General features: G+C 44.7%; 1 protein-coding gene across 1 annotated transcript in view; it reads right to left on the minus strand.

Annotated features, from left to right (window-relative positions):
* Positions 1-13,575, minus strand: part of LOC144672042 (leupaxin-like) — a 43,023-nt gene that overhangs the window by 2,451 nt on the left and 26,997 nt on the right. The window contains exons 6-8 of the mRNA XM_078533985.1: positions 13,125-13,298; positions 11,896-11,977; positions 6,760-6,908 (exon numbers count right to left, since the gene is read on the minus strand). Of these exons, the coding sequence (XP_078390111.1) occupies positions 6,760-6,908; positions 11,896-11,977; positions 13,125-13,298 (405 nt within the window). The remainder of the gene's footprint in view (positions 1-6,759; positions 6,909-11,895; positions 11,978-13,124; positions 13,299-13,575) is intronic.

The raw sequence follows: 13,575 nt of genomic DNA on the forward strand, positions 1-13,575 counted from the left end.
AAAAGTATACGAAATTGAGAAAACTGTCCCACAGACTAGTCAAGCAACGGCCCGAAAGGTCATACTATCCAATCATACCTTACAGCCAATGTTAACCAAAAACCATCGCTAGTTCTCTCCGCAGGTGGCAGCAATGTGGTATACAGTTGGGAAGAAATGGCGGAGGGAATCTTCATCATTGACTCCAGATAAAATGAAGTCTCATGGCATCAGGTCAAACATGGGAATGGAAACCTGCCGCTGATTATCACCTACTGACTTCAACCAACTGAAGAATCAGTACCCCTACATGTTGAACACCGCGTGGAAGGTACACTAAGCAACGGCACAGAATGAACTCTTGGCGGGAAATTCGATGCTCATCACTGAGCACCACTCCTGCACGAGTCCTGAAAAACATTTCCGACAGTCTGGACCTGCAGCAGATGATAAGAGAACCAGAAAGAGGGGAAAACTCAATACTGGGCACCCATCAGACATGATGAGCTTTCAACAACAGCAGAATTGCATTCAACTACAATCTATAATCTCACGGCCATACAATCTGTCATTACCATCAAACCTGAAAACCAAGCACGGTTCAATGAGTGCAGGGGAGCATGCAAGGATCGTCAGCAGGCATCAACATATGATTCTAACCCAGTGACGCTACAACATCGGGCTACAAGCATGTTAAACAACAGGAGCAGCCTGTTGTAAATAGATCTATCAATAAATAGGTCAGATCAAAGCTCTGTCAACCTGTTGCATCCACTTGTGAATGATGGTGAACAATTCGACAACCAAGCGGGGGAGGAAGCTCCATAAATAACCCTATCTGAAGCAGAGTGGGACTAACATCCTTGCGGGTGGGTTTGCTACTGCTGTTGGGAGGCGTTTAAACTAATTCGGCAGGGGGAGGGGACACAGAATGTTAGCAGATTAGAGATACATCATAATACAGTAAAACAATCAAGTCAGAGGGAGTAGAGCTGCATAAAGTTTCAAGGGAGTAAGGCAAGGCCGCATGGCCTCTACTTTAATACCAGGAGCATTACAGGTAAAACGGATGAGTTAAGGGTAAGGGTTGACACGTGGAATTGTGATATAGCAGCCATCACTGAGACATGGTTGAGGGAGGGGCAGGATTGGCAGCTCAAGATTCTGGGATATAGAATCTTCAGGCGAGACAGGAGAGGGGGTAAAAGAGGAGTCAGTAAGGAGAGATGATATCTTAGAGGAGGCATCGAATGAAGTTTTGTTGGTAGAGCTTAGGAATAAAAAAGGGGCAGCCACATTGTTAGGTGTTTATTATAGACCACCAGATAGTCAGCGGGAAATTGGGGAGCAAATATGTACACAATTTGCGGAGGTGTGTAAAAACAATAGCAATAGGGTAATTATATTAGGTGATTTCAACTTTCCCAACATTAATTCAGATGGACATAGTGTTAAGGGCTTGGATGGAGTGAATTTCTTAAAATGTGTACAGGAGAACTTTTTAGGTCAATATGCGGAGGGTCCAACAACGGACAGCGCAGTGTTGGGCCTAATTCTAGGGAATAAAGCTGGACACGTGGCGGAGGTGGTGGTGGGGGAGCATTTTAGTGATAGCGACAATGACATGGTACAATTTAAGCTTGATATGGACAAAGAAATAGACAAGTTTGGAAAAAAAAATTTGGATTGGGGGAGAGCGGATTTCAGTAAAATAAGGCAGGATCTGGCCAAGGTGTACTGGGAAAAGTTACTTGTGGGGAAATCAACAGAGGGGCATTGGGGGCATTCATAAAGGGAATGGGAAGGGTACAGGCTCAACATGTTCCCTCTAGGGTGATAGGAAGAAGTAACAAGCCCAGAGGACCATGGATGTCCAGGGATATTCAGGATGTGATGAGAAGGAAAGGAGAGGCTTTTAGCAGGAACAAGGGAAGCAAATCAGTGGAGGCATCAGAGGAGTACATAAATGGCAGAGTGGAGCTTAAGAAAGCAATTAGGAGAGCAAAGAGGGGATATGAGAATGCTCTGGCTGGTAAAAGTAGGGAAAAGCCCAAGATATTCTATAAGTATATCAATGGGAATAGGATAACCAGCGAAAGAGTAGGGCCATTAGGGATCAATGGGGCAATCTATGGGTGGAGCCAGAGGACATCGCTAGAGTGTTGAATGAATACTGCACATCCGTCTTCAGCCAAGAGAATGAGGATGAAGGTATGGAACTCGGGGAGAGAGACTGCAAAGTTCTTGAGCAAATTGATACAGGGAGTGACAAGATATTGGAGGTGTTGGCAGGCTTAAAAGTGGACAAATCTCCAGTTCCGGGTGATTTGTGTCCCAGACTGCTAAGGCAGGCAAGAGAGGAGATCTCAGGGACTCTGACCCAAATTTTTAATTCCTCTTTGGCTATGGGGGAGATGCCAGAGGACTGGAGAACAGATAATGTGGTTCCGCTACTTATGAAGGGTTGTAGAGATAAGCCAGGGAACTATAGGCCAGTGAGTCTCACGTCAGTGGAAGGGAAACTATTGGAGAAGATTTTGAAGGAGAGTATCTACCTCCACTTGGAGAGGCAAGGTTTGATCAGGGATAGTCAGCATGGTTTTGTCAGAGGGAGGTCATGCCTAACAAATTTGATTTAATTTTATGAGAAGCTGACCATTTGTGTAGATGATGGTACTGCAGTTCATGTAGTTTATATGGATTTCAGCAAAGCCTTTGACAAGGTCCCACATGGAAGACTTATAAAGAAGGCAAATGCACATGGGATACAGGGTAATTTGATAAAGTGGATTCAAAATTGGCTTAGTTGTAGGAGGCAGAGGGTGGTGACAGAAGGCTGCTTTAGTGACTGGAAGCCAGTTTCTAGCAGTGTACCACAGGGATCTGTGCTGGTCTCCTATTATTCGCCATTTATCTAAACGACATAGATGACTATGTGGGGGTTAGGATTCATAAGTTGGCGGATGACACAATGATTGGCCGGGTGGTTAACAGTGAGGTTGAGTGTCTTGGGCTACAGGAAGATATAGATGGGATGGCCAAATGGGTAGATAAGTGGCAGATGGAATTTAACCCTGAAACGTGTGAGGGGATACACTTTAAAAGGAATAATTTGACAAGGAAGTATTCAATGAACGGCATGACACTAGGAAGTTCTAAGGAACAAAGTGACCTTGGTGTGTGTGTCTTTAGATCTCTGAAGGCATGTTAGTGGGGTGGTGAAAAAGGTATATGGGACAGTTGCCTTTATCAATCGTGGCATATATTACAATAGTAGGGAGATCATGTTGGAGTTACATAGAACCTTGGTGAGGCCACATCTGGAGTATTGTGTGCAATTCTGGTCGCCACATTATAGGAAGGATTTAATTGTACTGGAGGGGGTGCAGAGGAGATTCAACAGGATGTTGCCTGGGATGAAACATTTAAGTTATGAAGAGGTGTTTGATAGACTTGGGTTGTTTTCATTGGAGCAGAGAAGGCTGAGGTGCGGCCTGCTCGAGTTGTACAAGATTATGAGGGGCATGGAGAGGGTAGATAGGGAGCAGCTGTTCTCCTTAGTTGAAGGGTCAGTCACAAGGGAACTTATGTTCAAGTTGAGGGAGAGGAGGTTTAGGGGGGATGTGAAGAAAAACTTTTTTCCCCAGAGGGTGGTGACGGTCTGGAATGCGCTGCCTGGGAGGGTGGTGGAGGCAGGTTGCCTCACATCCTTCAAAAAGTACCTGGATGAGCACTTGGCATGTCATAACATTCAAGGCTATGGGCCATGTGCTGGAAAATGGGATTAGGTAGGTACGTCAGGTGTTTCTCACATGTCGGTGCAGACTCAATGGGCCGAAGGGCCTCTTCTGCACTTTGATTCTGTGATTCTGATTCAGTGATCTTCAAGAAAGGGGGAGCCCAGCACGCCAGTGCAAAATACAGGGCTGAAACATTTGCAAAAATCTTCAGCTGACACTACAAAATGGATAACCCATCGTGGCCTCCTCCTGTGGTTCTCAATATCACAGTTGCCAGTCCTCAACCGATTTGATTCGCCCCACTTAATATCATGAAATGACTCAAGGCGCTGAATGCATGAAAGGTTGTGGGCCCTGGCAAGTTGTTCCAGTATAGAAAACATGTGCAAAATCGCCAATGTACGTCCTGTTTCTAAACCAGTAAGACAAATCCAATCTCAGCGATCAAAAATTTGATGCAAAGGTGTAATTGACAGCGTTATCAATCAGCACCTACCCACCTGCGGAACTGATGCTCTGTTTGTGTTTCACGAACGGTAATCGGCCTCAGGCCTCATTACAGCCTTTCGAATGAAAAAAAAACAAGGGGAGCTGAATTCCAAAGGTGAAATGAAAGTAACTGCCCTTGACATCAAAACAGAGAAAATCTAACCAGCTCCCCATGACATGCAACGGCATTGCCATCACTGAATCGCACACCATCAGACTCTTCGGAGTTGTGATTGACCAGGATGGGCCAGCCATATAAATGATGATGCTACACAAAGGGTGTCCACAATCTACAAGTTACGAGTCAAGAGTGTGCTGGAATACTACCTGTTGTCTGGATGACTGTGGCTCCATCAACACTCAAGGTGCTCCGCATTTGCCAGGAAACAGCAGCCTGCTTGATTGGAATACCACCCACCACTCAAACATTCACTGCCTCCACCAGCAGCGTACAGTGGCTACAGTATGTATCATATACAAGATGCATTACAGCAACTCGACAAGACTTCTTCAACAAAACCTCCCAAACCAGCGATTTTAACACCAAGAAGAACAAGGGTAACAGGCTGCGCGAACTCGGTCATATGAAAGTTCGCCTCTAAGGCGCAGTCTACCCTGATTTGAACCTGCATTGTTGTTCCTTCACTGTCGCTGAACGAGACTCTTGGAAACCCCTCCCTAACCCAATGGAGGGGCAGAATTTTGCGGCCCCGGCATGGCGGAAGCGAGGCCGAAAATGCGGCAAGCCATTCAAACGACCATTGAGAGGCGGGACTGTAAAATCCAATTGGCATAGCTCATGGCAAGAGCCTTCGGGTCAGCATGCGGGGGTGGGTCCCGCTTGTTGATGCGTAAAATGACACACGGTGCCGTCGGGCATGTGTCCCAACGTCATGAACTGTCAGTGACAGATTAAGACCATTTAATTATCAATTTAATAAGTTAACGGAGCTAGCTGTCCGTCCAACCTTAAGGTTGACGGGCAGGCAAAGAGCCCAGGCTGCCTTCGCATTTTTCATAAAAACTCATTCTCGGACGGGAATTGAATAAAAGTTTTTATTAATGTTCATTGTCCTGTCCCAGCTCATGTGACACATGAGGGGACATGTCTTTTTCTTTCTTTAAATTATTGATAATGAAACTAATCTCTCTGAGGCAGCTGTACGCGAAAGAGTGCAAGCCCCGACTCAGCCTATTCCCCCCGCCCGCACAGGGAGTGCTGTGCGCTTCCGGGTGCGCATCACACTGGGCGGGTCTGTCCGTGTAAAGTGGCGGCGCAAAGCCTATCGCGGGCGGCGATCGGTTTGCTCGCCCGCTCCAGCTCACCCGCCGCACACCCCCCACCCCCTCCGGGATGAAAATCCTCCCCACTGCGTTTCAAGAAGATGGATCACCAGCAGCTTCCCAATGACAATTAGGGATTATCAATAAATGCAACCTCCCCTCCCCCACCCTCAACCCTTCCCATGAAGGAATGAAAAAGGGAAATAGGTTCATTTGAAGCGAATCTCGATACTTTCACGGAGAGAATATAATAGATAGATTTCTGATAGTTTAGAAGAAGAGGAGTGAAGGAGGCTTGTGTTCAATGTAAACATCAGCATAGGTTAAATGGCAGTTTCTGGACTATAATTTCTATGCAGCTCTTTGTAATCTATTAATTGAATTGTGAGCAGTTTGCACCACCATTTGGCGCCAAGGAAATTCGTACAATATGGCGCAGAAGAGGAACACCTGTCCCTGGAGTATCCCAAATTTGTCTGCTAATGTCAGTAACATTAATATCACTGTCAAAGGACAGTGACAGATATCACAACATAGGTTCCTAATCGCTTCTTCCACGGTGGGATAGAGTATTATATAGGGGTATAAACGTAAACATTGTTGGGGACTCAGCAATTTCACCTCGGTAACCTGTTGAACGGCATTGAGTTCCATCGACTTAAGCACTTCTGATTGGCCATGTTACATAACAGTCAGCAAGACAATTCCATCTATTTTGAGTTCTTTCCCAAGCACAGTTTCACTTGAAACCATAATTGCAAGTATATTTAGAGCTGTCATGCATTCTCCATATTTCAACTATGAAATATAGTGCTGATGATGCCGTTTTACAGAAAGAGTGCTGTCCTGGCGGAAGTGCCATTGTCAGGATCATATATTAATCTGATGCCCATTCTACTCTCTCAAGGGGACGCGAACGATCCTCTGGCGGTATTGCACAAAGGAGATCAGGGGATCAGACCTTTATCGCTCTACCAATGTCAGTAAAGTAAGCGATCCAGTCATTATCAGATTGCTGTTTGTGGGGAATTCTGTGCTTGAGATAACTGGCTTTCATTGACTAACACCATAGCCACCCGCTACCCCCATCCCCCATCTCCACAACCCATTTCATCAGTGATCATTACAGCAGAAATGTTCTCCGTAAAGTGCATTGGGACGTGATAAGATTGTGCAGGCGATATAATTGCACCCCACCCCCATCCCGTTTATAAATGCAGAACAATGTCCTAAATGTAAAGTGTTCGTTCTGATCACTGACACTTACTCTGCATACAAAGCATTCCGGGTGCCAGACATTGTTGAGTGCGGATAGGTAGTTGTCCAGGACTGGACGATCACAGCTGCCACACTTGGGAGCAAACATGTTGAAATAGTCTTTGCGGCAATACGCCTTTCCGTCTTTCTCATGGTAACCTAAGAATAGAGAAGAAGAAGGATGAAAGACGTGTTGCACATGCGGGGCAATAAACCAGTCGTTTTCGGAATAGCACAGGGAACAAGTAAGATAGTGGGCGTGAACCTGGACACGGGCGGGGCTCAAAACACACGTTAGCATCTTGATGATCGGTTATGAGTTCTGCCCAACATTCAGTTCCATTAACGTTAAGAAAGCTGAATATCAGCTCTGTCTCAAGGGTCGTCCAGTGCGAACCCGCCTTTGTGGTGTGGTTGTCCCGGTTTCAATTTCACCCCAGGAATGTTAGCTGCAAAAGGTTACATCAGCATTTGTGATTACCCACAACACCTACAAAGTGAAAAGCACAATAAAAGAGGGAGTGTGTTGAATTAGCCTGTTTTATATCAACTATACTTTCCATAACTCGAAATCATTTAGCCAAACTTGAAAAGTTCTGCAGACAACTATAAAATCGCAACTCCTGTTCCGTAACCCTGTAGGACAGGGAACTTACAGAGAATACCCAACCATTTTTGTTCCTCAATTCACCTCTAATCCTTCCAGCAGATACTTCAAATCTGTACATTATTGGTGTCGCTGCTAAGGGAAATAAGTCTTCCTCATCCACACCATAGGAGGACTTGTGGTGCAGTGGGTGGGCTCCCTGCCTTTCAGATAAAGCTCCGGGTTCCAGTCCCACTAAAGAAGTTGATGGCCGTGAAAGGTGCGATCATAACGCAGCCAAACAGATAGAGTGTCAAGCTTCAAATCCTTCCACTGCATGCAGTAGGCAAGAAGAGCGGGAGAGATACCTCAGCCATGTTCTTGAAAGAAAGTTGGAGCCTCTACCATCACAGTTCATGGCTGTGAACTACAACGTTCATGCAAAAGTGAATGTTGCCACAGCAACTCGCACTGCTTGATGGGCCGGTTGCTTCAGTTGGCTGGAAGGCCAGTGTGGATCAGGTTGGTGCACGGCAGTCAAATTCCTGTTCTGGCTGGGATGTATTTAGGACCTGCCTCCTTGCCCTCCCATGGTGGAGGTCATAGAAACATAGAAATATAGAAAAATAGGAGCAGGAATAGGCCATTCGAGCCTGCTCAGCCATTCATTATGACCATGGCTGATCATCCAACTCAATAACCCGCTCCCGCTTTCTCCCCATGCCCTTTGATCCTTTTCGCCCCAAGACCTATATCTAACTCCTTCTTGAAAACATACAATTTTTTGGCCTCAACTACTTTCTGTGGTAGCGAATTCCACAGGCTCACCACTCTCTGGGTGAAGAAATTTCTCCTCATCTCAGTCCTAAATGGTCTACCCCGTATCCTCAGACTGTGAACCCTGGTTCTGGATTCCCCCATCATCGGGAACACCCTTCCTGCATCTATCCTGTCTAGTCCTGTTAGAATTTTATAGGTTTCTATGAGATGCCCCTTCATTCTTCTGAACTCCAGCGAATATAATCCTAACCAACTCAATCTCTCCTCATGTGTCAGTCCTGCCATCCCAGGAATCAGTGTGGTAAACCTTCACTGCGCTCCCTTTGTATCAAGAACACCCTTCCTCAGATAATGAGACCAAAACTGTACACAATATTCCAGGTGTGGTCTCATCAAGGCCCTGATTAAGTGCAGAAAGGCATCCCTGCTCCTGGCCATAGCGCTGGGGCCAGAGAACTGAAAAGCTTCATGCCATCCAGACAGGCCACATCAATTAAACCACCCTAAGCCTCCAATGTACTTTTAATAATACTTCAAGATCGTATTTCTTAGAATTAACCAGCAAATATTTAAGACAATTTGGGGAGAAGAAGGGCAGGGTTGAGTGGAGCTGCAAAGCATAATGAGAATTAGTGAAAAATCAATCGAATGCAAATAATTACGTTGACATACAAGATTTATGGCAAGATGCACTTTCAGAGACTTTGGGGCGATTTTAACTGAACCTGTTTTTTGGAAAGCGTATGGAATGGGATGGAAGTTTGCTTTGACAAAGTGTGTAGATTTAAACGGCGAAATAAAACAGACAGGTGGAAAACCAACATTGGGCCAAATTGCGTTAGTATCCGCTGACAGTTGATGAATAACTGTCCCCCAGAGCTCATAGTTCAAAACCGCTAGCAGATAACGCTGCGTTATCAGAGTCATTTTACTCTGGATCTATCCAGAACTTGAAGTAATGGTGAAAAATAGCTGAAGTTGTCCATTATTTTAACATTAACTCTTGGCTGTATTATTTTTGTTTTCTTTGCCTCAACCAGTTCCATATTAAACAATAAAATAACAAATTATGTGAACTTAATGTTATTTAAGTTACATTTGTAACTGGACTTATTTCGCAGAAAGGTTCCACACTCAGTTGGTGTTCATTTTAACTTTGAGCTATGGAGTAAAACAGGTGGTAATATGTTAGTTAGTCAAGAAATATCGTCCTTGACTTTATCTTCCATTGGGTCGGAATGTTGTACAGCGCATAATTCAAAGCTGATTCGTTTCAACTCTTTTCGCGCCATCACCCAAAAGATAAAATGGCTACAATTGCATTTCTCTCACGCTTAAGCAATTACAACCCCCTTACAGTTTCACAGGCGTTCACGCTTGGGCACTGTGAAAGGTTGGAGTTTTATATGTTTCATACTTGACCTCATCCTCACCAATCTGCCTGCTGCAGATGCATCTGTCCATGACAATATCGGTAGGAGTGACCACCGCAGTTATTGTGGAGATGAAGTCCCGCCTTCACATTGAGGATACCCTTCATCGTATTGTGTGGCACTACCACTGTGCTTAGTGGGATAGATTTCACATGGATCTGGTAACTCAAGACTGGGCATCAATGGGCCGCTGTGGGCCATCAGCAGCAGCAGGATTGTGCTCAAACACAATCTTAAAGCTCATGGCCCGGCATATCCCCCACTAAACCATCAAGCCAGTGGATCAACGCTGGTTCAATGAAGAGTGCAGGAGGGCATGCCAGGAGCAGCACCAGGAATACCTAAAAATGAGGCGTTAATCTGGCCTAAAAAAAAGCAGGGCTACTTGCGTGCCAAACAGCATAAGCAGCAAGTAATAGACAGAGCTAAGCGATCCCATAACCAACGGATCAGATCTAAGCTCTGCAGTCCTGCCACATCCAGTCATGAATGAAGGTAGACAATTAAACAACTCATTGAGGAGGTGGTTCCACAAATACCCCCATCCTCAATGATGGAGGAGCCGACCATAGCAGTGCAAAAGATGAGGCTGAAGCATTCGCAACAATCTTCAGCCAGAGGTGCCGAGTGAATGATCCATCTCGGCCTCCTCCAGAGGTCCCCAGCATCACAGATGCCAGTCTTCAACCAATTCAATTAACTCATATGATATTACACTGAAGGCGCTGGATACTGTGGGCCCTGACAATATTCCAGCAATAGTACTGAAGACTTGTGTTCCAGAACTTGCTGCACCCCAGGCCAAGCTGTTCCAGTACAGCTACAACACTGGCATCTGCCCGGCTATGTGGAAAACTGTCCAGGTAAGTCCTGTACACAAAAACCAAGACAAATCCTACCCGGCCAATTACCGCCACATTAGTCTACTCTCGATCATAAGTAAAGCACTGAAAGGGGTCATCAATGGTGCTATCAAATGGCACTTGCTTAGCAATAACTTTCTCATTGATGCCCAGTTTAGGTTCCACCGGGGCCACTCAGCTCCTGACCTCATCATAGCCTGGGTTCAAACATGGACAAAAGAGCTGAACTCCAGAGGTGAGGTGAGAGTGACTGCCCTTGACATCAAGGCAGCATTTGACCGAGTGTGGCATCAAGGATCCCTAGCAAAACTCGAGTCAATGGGAATCAGGGGGAAAACTCTCCGCTGGTTGGAGTCATACCTAGCACAAAGGAAGATGTCGTGGTTGTTTGAGGTCAGTCATCTCAGCTCCAGGACATCGCTGCAGGGATTCCTTAGGGTAGGCCCAACCATCTTCAGCTGCTTCATCAATGACCTTCCTTCCATCATAAGGTCAGAAGTGGGGATGTTCGCTGATGATTGCACAATGTTCAGCAGCATTTGCGACTCCTCAGATGCTGAAGCAGTCTATGCCCAAATGCAGCAAGACCTGGACAGGCTTGGGCTGACAAGTGGCAAGTAACATTCTTGCCACACATGTGTCAGGCAATGACCACCTCCAACAAGAGGGAATTCAACCATCACCCCTTGATGTTCAAAAGCATTACCATCATTGAATCCCCCACTATCCACATCCTGGGGGTTACCATTGACCAGAAACTGAACTGGACTCGCGATATAAATACTGTGGCTACAAGAGCAGGTCAGAGACTAGGAATTGTGCGACGAATAATTCACCTCCTGACTCGCCAAAGCCTGTCCACAATCTACAAAGCACAAGTCAGGAGTGTGATGGAATGGTCCCCACTTGCCTGGATGAAAGATGCTCCTAAAACACAGAAGAAACTGGACACAGTCCAGGACAAATCAGTCCACTTGATTGGCACCACACCCACAAACATTCACTCCCTCCACCACTGACGCAGATTAGCAGCAGTGTCTACCATTTAAAAGTAGCACTGCAGGAATTCACCAAGGCTCCTCAGAGAGCACCTTCCAAACCCACGACCACTATCATCTAGAAGGACAAGGGCACCAGATAGATGGGAATACCGCCACCTGGAAGTTCTCCTCTAAGTCATTCATCATCCTGACTTGGAAATCTATCACCGTTCCTTCACTGTCGCTGGGTCAAAATCCTGCAACACCCTTCCTAACAGCACTGTGGGTGTACCTACACCACGTGGACTGCAATGGCTGAAGAAGGCAGCTCACCATCGTCTTCTCAATGGCAACTGGAGATGTGCAATAAATGTTGGACCAGAAAGCGTCACCCACATCCCATGAATGAATAAAAAGAAAATACCTCACTGAACGAGTCCACAATTGAACAGAGCACTCCCAGCAATTTGAATAGTACCTCCCGAGGAGTTCTGGAAAACCTACCCTCGTTTCCAAAGATATCACCGCAGTGCGCACAGAAAAAATGTTCCGGGTGCCAGGTTTTATCCAGGGCTGTGAGGACTTTCTGTAAATGTTTACAATAAAGCAAAGTGAAAAAAAGCAATCTTTCATCCTTTGGCATATAAAGAAATATTAGGCAACTGCCATCTACTGCTTATCTGCAACTATTTCACAAATAATGGGATAGAACATTATCTTAGTCTATAACACAAAACGGGTAATGTCACATTGGCCACCATATTCAGTTCACATTGGCTTAAGTGAAAAAGACAATCAGACGTGTGTCATTATAGTCAGTAAATTTGACTCTGTTTCTTTTGCCTGCCACCCCATATCTGCATCTATCTGTTAGGTGGTTCTACGGAAACAGGTTTTCACTCACTGTTACTACGAATTTATTAATAGGTTATCTATTCATAGTGCTTCAAGCCACAGCAACTCTGAATAACATAAGCTAAACTCGTAATGCTAAGCTATTGAAGCGAAATAATTTGAAGCAGGAAATTTCAATTTAAATGAATGAATATAAATGTGATTAATTAATTAATTCTTCAGTTTAGATCCGAGAAAATGGCAAAAAGCACGAAATTCGACCAATATGAGATGCAGTCAAATAGTTATTGAAGGTGTGAGACAGTTAGGTAAATCTAAATTTCACAAAATGCTGATGTCCGTTCCGAGTATTGACTCATATGCTGAATCATATTGCATATATATGCATATGAATCAATACACATGGAACATCAGAAGAACATGGAGAGTAGTAGCAGAATATCAACAGAACGACATGAGGTTTTCAGGTGGTAGGGGATGCAAAAAGGCAACGTACTAAACAATAACTGCACATCGTGAATGTCTCATTGTCTTGGGAACAATCTAAAAATATGACGGGCACTGCACTATATAAATGCAATGGGTTCGATGAAAACAGGAGCATGCATAATTCTCATTATTATACAATATGCCTGATATTCATTGGATATTGAAAGCAATGGAACCAAATATTGGAAGGTGCATTTAATGAACAAAGAAGCTGATAAAACCTGCCACGCACTCCCATTCATTCCCAATTTCACTCACTATTTAAATGTTCTGCTATTGAACTGGGAGCAAAATACGGTGTTAATTGCACCAGACACCAGCCATAACAAAGTTTGTAATGGTTAGTATACATTTAGATGGAAATTTCATCTATTTTTCAATAGGCTTACATCGAGAATAGGACCTCTACAGTAGGCACAGCGTGGGGAGAAGAGATGGTGGTAATCCTTATGGCAATATGCTCGGCCATCACGTTCACAAAATCCTTTCAATCCGATTTCTTCATTACAGTGGGCACAGACAAAGTGTTCTGGATGCCAGGTCAAACCCATCGCCGTAACAATCTATGATTCAGTAAATACATTAAATCAGTAGACAAGGTCTATTAACAATCATTGATTCACTATAAAGTACTCGGATAGGTTTCTTAAAAGAAAATCTAGAATGCATTCCTGGCCGCACTTCTAATTAAATGAAGGTAACAGCAAATATCACCCTTTCTGTATTGGTTGTCTGAACTTCCCCTGAGATAGATGATTTGAAAGAATCCATCAGACCAGTGCTCCAGTAGAGGGCTCTCAAGTGCCAAAAAAGTAGGATGCAGTTATCTTTAAAATTGAT

The sequence above is a fragment of the Cetorhinus maximus genome, chromosome 35 (assembly GCF_964194155.1).
Source record: "Cetorhinus maximus chromosome 35, sCetMax3.hap1.1, whole genome shotgun sequence".
In the NCBI taxonomy this organism is placed as follows: domain Eukaryota; kingdom Metazoa; phylum Chordata; class Chondrichthyes; order Lamniformes; family Cetorhinidae; genus Cetorhinus; species Cetorhinus maximus.